General features: G+C 32.5%; 1 protein-coding gene across 1 annotated transcript; it reads left to right on the top strand.

Annotated features, from left to right (window-relative positions):
* The first annotated feature begins 419 nt into the window (after positions 1-419).
* On the top strand, positions 420-3,803 carry HELRODRAFT_193985 (hypothetical protein). Its single transcript, XM_009029999.1, has 8 exons — positions 420-733; positions 1,241-1,480; positions 1,719-1,769; positions 2,022-2,153; positions 2,456-2,569; positions 2,933-2,971; positions 3,060-3,089; positions 3,199-3,803. Exons 1-8 carry the CDS (start codon positions 643-645, stop codon positions 3,246-3,248), a joined length of 747 nt encoding a protein of 248 aa, XP_009028247.1. The 5' UTR covers positions 420-642; the 3' UTR covers positions 3,249-3,803.
* The last annotated feature ends 718 nt before the right edge of the window (positions 3,804-4,521 follow it).

Here is a 4,521-nt window from a genome sequence, read left to right on the forward strand (position 1 = left end):
GGACCTCATAAGTTATAACAAAAGCGCGCATTAAATGAAAATTTTTTATAATTTAATCATAATAAACTTGCCTTTCGATTCGTACGATTAAACTATTTCAAAATTATGATCGCACGTATCACGTCATGACAAGATAGAGTTGAATTGACAAAGCATTGTGTAGCTGATCGCATGTAAGTATGTGTTAGTGTTCGTTTGTATGTATGTATGTGTGTGTGTGTGTGTGGTGTGTGTGTGTGTATGTACGTACGTATGCATGTATATGTGTGGTGTGTGTGCTTATTTGTGCACGAGTTATTTAAGGTGTAGCTACCTATAGTTTATTAACATAATCAGAGATGCATGAAATTTCAAAGCGATGTTGGCTCAAAGTTGGGGTTTTGTAAGAGGTCGGAATATTATGTTTTTGGCGTTTTCGAGTTAATTATGTTATAATTCTGTAAATCTATTTTTGATTTCGATCAATTTTTAAAAATAATAAAAGAATTTTGGTTAATTTGTGATTGGATAAAACCACAAGTGTTGTTTAGGTATAATTTGGCTAGAAAATCAATCAATTAACCGGACAGTCAACCAACCAATCAATTAACCAATCCAATCAATCAACCAATCCAATCAATCAACTAATCAATCAACCAATCAATGATGAATTTCTTCAAACGTAAACCAACTTTCCTCCTCTCCCTCTCCATCATCATCTCCAACGTTCCTGACATATTGGCCTTTACAAGTAGTTAGTAACTGTGTGTTTTTTTTGCTCTCTGATTTTGGGTGTTGGTGGAATTTTAAACATTTTAGAATTAAAACTGTGGGATTGAACGTTTTTATTACTTTTTAGGTGATTTCGTTCAATTTCTCTCTCTCTCTCTCTCTCTCTCTCTTACTCGGTTTCTCTCTCTCTTTCTTTTTTTTTCTTACTCAGTATTTCTCTCTCCCTTGTTTAAAGATTCAGGATTAATTTTATTTGGGCGACGAGTGTGCTTGTTTAAAAAAAACGAGTTTGTAGCCGTTATTTTTAGACATTTCACTTTTCTCCCTTTCTTTTTATCTATCTCTTCCTTTCTTCCTCTCTCTCTCTCTCTCTCTCTCTCTCTCTCTCTCTCTCTTAATTTAATTTTGTTAAACAAATAAAACAAACTTTTGTTAAACAAACAAAGCAAACTAACAATCAAATAGCAGAATATCAAACTAACAATCAAACATCAAACAAATACAAACAAAATTTAAAAATTCCTTTAAGCCCCCAGACCATGCGGCTACGACAAAATCGCGGGCCAGAACACACAGGGGGGACTGGTACAGCCCTACAATACCCTTGAGGACTGCCAAAACATGTGCCCTCAGACCACGGGCACTAATTACTGTCAGTACGGATTCGATTGGGATAGCACTAATTTACCTAACAGGAGGTGCTGGTTCTCCACTAATAATGTTCTTGCGCCGGCCACTGGGATTGATCATTACTTCATTTCCTGTCCTTGTTAGTGGATGGATTGAACGAATGAATGAATGAATGAAGGAATGAATGGATGGATGGATGGATGGATGGATGAATGGATGAATAGATGAATGGATGAATGGATGAATGGATGAATGGATGAATGAATGAATGAATGAAAGAATGAATGAATGAATGAATGAATGAATGAATGAATGAATGAATGAATGAATGAATGAATGAATATAGTTTTAACGTTGAAACACAAAACTTTCAACAGTATCAAGTCCCTTGTCCGTAGTTCCTGGCATGACGACAATGCAAAACTTAGGTAAGGTAACAAAAACAGTAAATATTTAACTTCTTCCGGTCTGAACGCTAGCAGATCCTAGTCTGGCACATGCCACGCGTGTGCCAGTCTGGCATGATTCACGCCTAACCTTCGTTTGTGCTTTGTTAGAACGCCTCTAAGAATCGAGGTATAATTAAAAGAGAATAATTAATAATAATAATTACTGTAATAATATTAATAATAATAATATATATAATAATAATTATTATAACATAATTAATACGGGGGCAGTGCCACAGGAGTGCACCTGGACTCCTTATGGCAACACGAACACGAAAGGTGGTAGGGCCATCCCTTTAAAAGATGACACTCTGGAGAACTGCCAGCTCTACTGCAACCAACATCTGAATGAGTGTATGAAAGGTTTGATGAGGATGACGAGACTGATGATGGTGCTGGTTTTGCTTTTGTTGTTGATGATGTTGTTGTTGTTGATGATGTTGTTGTTGTTGATGATGATGTTGTTGTTGTTGATGTTGTTGATGATGATGATGTTGTTAACGTAGAAGATGACGATGATGACGATGTTTTTAATGGTGATGAAGATGACGATCTACCGAACGACACCACACAAATAACAAACAACAACATTACCGACTAAATATCGACAAACTATTAACCCTGAAAAAATCTCGACAATATCGACTAAAATACCGACACCGCAGGATTCGATTACAACCCTTCAAATCCGCCCAACATGCGTTGCTTCGTATCCACCGACACTAAATGGTACTTCACCACTGGCGTTACTCATTTTCAACCATCCAGTGCTTGCTACGGTATGATTGGCTGACGGGTTTGACATACCTCGATGTGATTGGTGGATTTTGAAATGCTTCGATGTTATTGGCTGATAGGCTTTAAATGACACAATCGCCCGTTATTGGACTTTTACATTTTGATTGGAGGGTTAATTTGATTGAATGCTGCACTGTGATTGGTGGATATGATAAGAAACTAATTCACGATTGGTCAATGTTAGAACGCTGCATTTTGATTGGACGCTGTTAAAATAATGCAATATAAGTGGTTGATTTTGATTGGTTGATCGATGACGAAGACGAACAAAAGAGTATTAATAATATAAATTTTATTATCATTTGCTAAAATATTCCAACAAACTTAAATTTTTTTAAACCAAGGACAAACACCAACGCCATATCCAAGAAGAAATAGAGCTGGTAAGCCTGGAAAATTAAAATAATAATAATTATAATAATAATAATAATCATATAAATAATAATAATAATAAATTTTATTCGTTTTCAGGCACTCCAAGATTCAATCAATCGCTCATAGGTAACATAATAATAATTACATTTTTGAGCTTGAAGGTATTTTAATAAAAAAACAATAATAATAAATATAATAATAATATTTATTATGATTTTTAAAATAATTTTTTCAGGCATTTTACTGGCTGGGCTGCTAGTGAAACTTCTGACCAATGGAATGTGATCAATGTTATTCGGCTAAGAACCATTGTGATATACTCTGAATTATTTTTAATTATAATTATAATTAAACCAATAATTATAATCATAATAATAACAATTGTTATTATCAATAATTAATTTAGAGATTTTTATATAGCCAATTAAGTTATCAACAATCATATTTATATGTATTAATATTTGTATTCTTATGTGATAAAATTTAACGTAAGAATTTTGCATTCTCCTTTTTCAATAATAAAATTATTTATTTATTTATTCATTCATTTGTTTATACATTTTTTTTATTCATATATTTATTTGTTTTATAATTTTTTCAATTATTTGACGGAAAATATTGAAATAGTGATAGCCAGTTGTAGCTCTTAGAACTCATTACTAGCCGAACTCATCATTTCCTATTTCTAACCAAGTTTTCTTAATTAAATGAACAATTAATTAATTAACTAATTAATTACGCGATCAATCAATAAAGTGATTAATTAATTTTGGTTTAAGTTTTTCCCTCTGATCTTTCGCTTAAATTCGAAATAAAAATATTTTAAACTGGTGATAAAAATGGCTTTAAAAATACATGGATGTTTGTATATGTGTAAGTGTTGTATGTGTGTGTTTGTTTGTGTGTGTCTGTGTGTGTGTGTGTGTGTGTTTGTGTAGGGATTTTAAACAATTATTGTCGTTGGTAATTTGTGGGATTCCTAATTAAATACAATTTTAAAATCAAAAATCTATGTGATGTCACAAAATTGAAAGTTCTTGAAAAATTTCCAATCATGTTAGAGCTAAGACAAAGATGTAAGTATAATATAATATTTTGATACTTTAAAACAGTTCAGAGTTGTAGTTTGTACGGTGTTATGCAACACTGTCCTACTCATAACTGCTTGCGTGTCGTCCTGTAAGTATAGTATAGTTCAATTCTCGTAAAGAGAAAGAGAGAAAGAGAGAGAGAGAGAAAAGAAGAAGAAGTAGTAGTAGTAGTAGTGGTAGTAGTAGTAGTAGTAGTAGTAGTAGTAGTAGTAGTAGTAGTAGTAGTAGTAGTAGTAGTAGTAGTAGTAGTGGTAGTAGTATGTAGTAGTAGTGTTACTAAAATCTTAAGCCAGTCCCAGCGTTAGGATCAGAATGCCAGCAGAACAATGCAATGTTATTTTAGCAATAAAATAATAATAATAACTTTCATTATTTATAATTATAATTATTATAATTATTTTTATTATTGTTGTTTCTATCGTTCGATTGAAATCTTCAGCTCGGCGTAATTTCTTAATTAATATTTG

Source organism: Helobdella robusta (assembly GCF_000326865.2).
Source record: "Helobdella robusta unplaced genomic scaffold HELROscaffold_64, whole genome shotgun sequence".
Lineage (NCBI taxonomy): Eukaryota > Metazoa > Annelida > Clitellata > Rhynchobdellida > Glossiphoniidae > Helobdella > Helobdella robusta.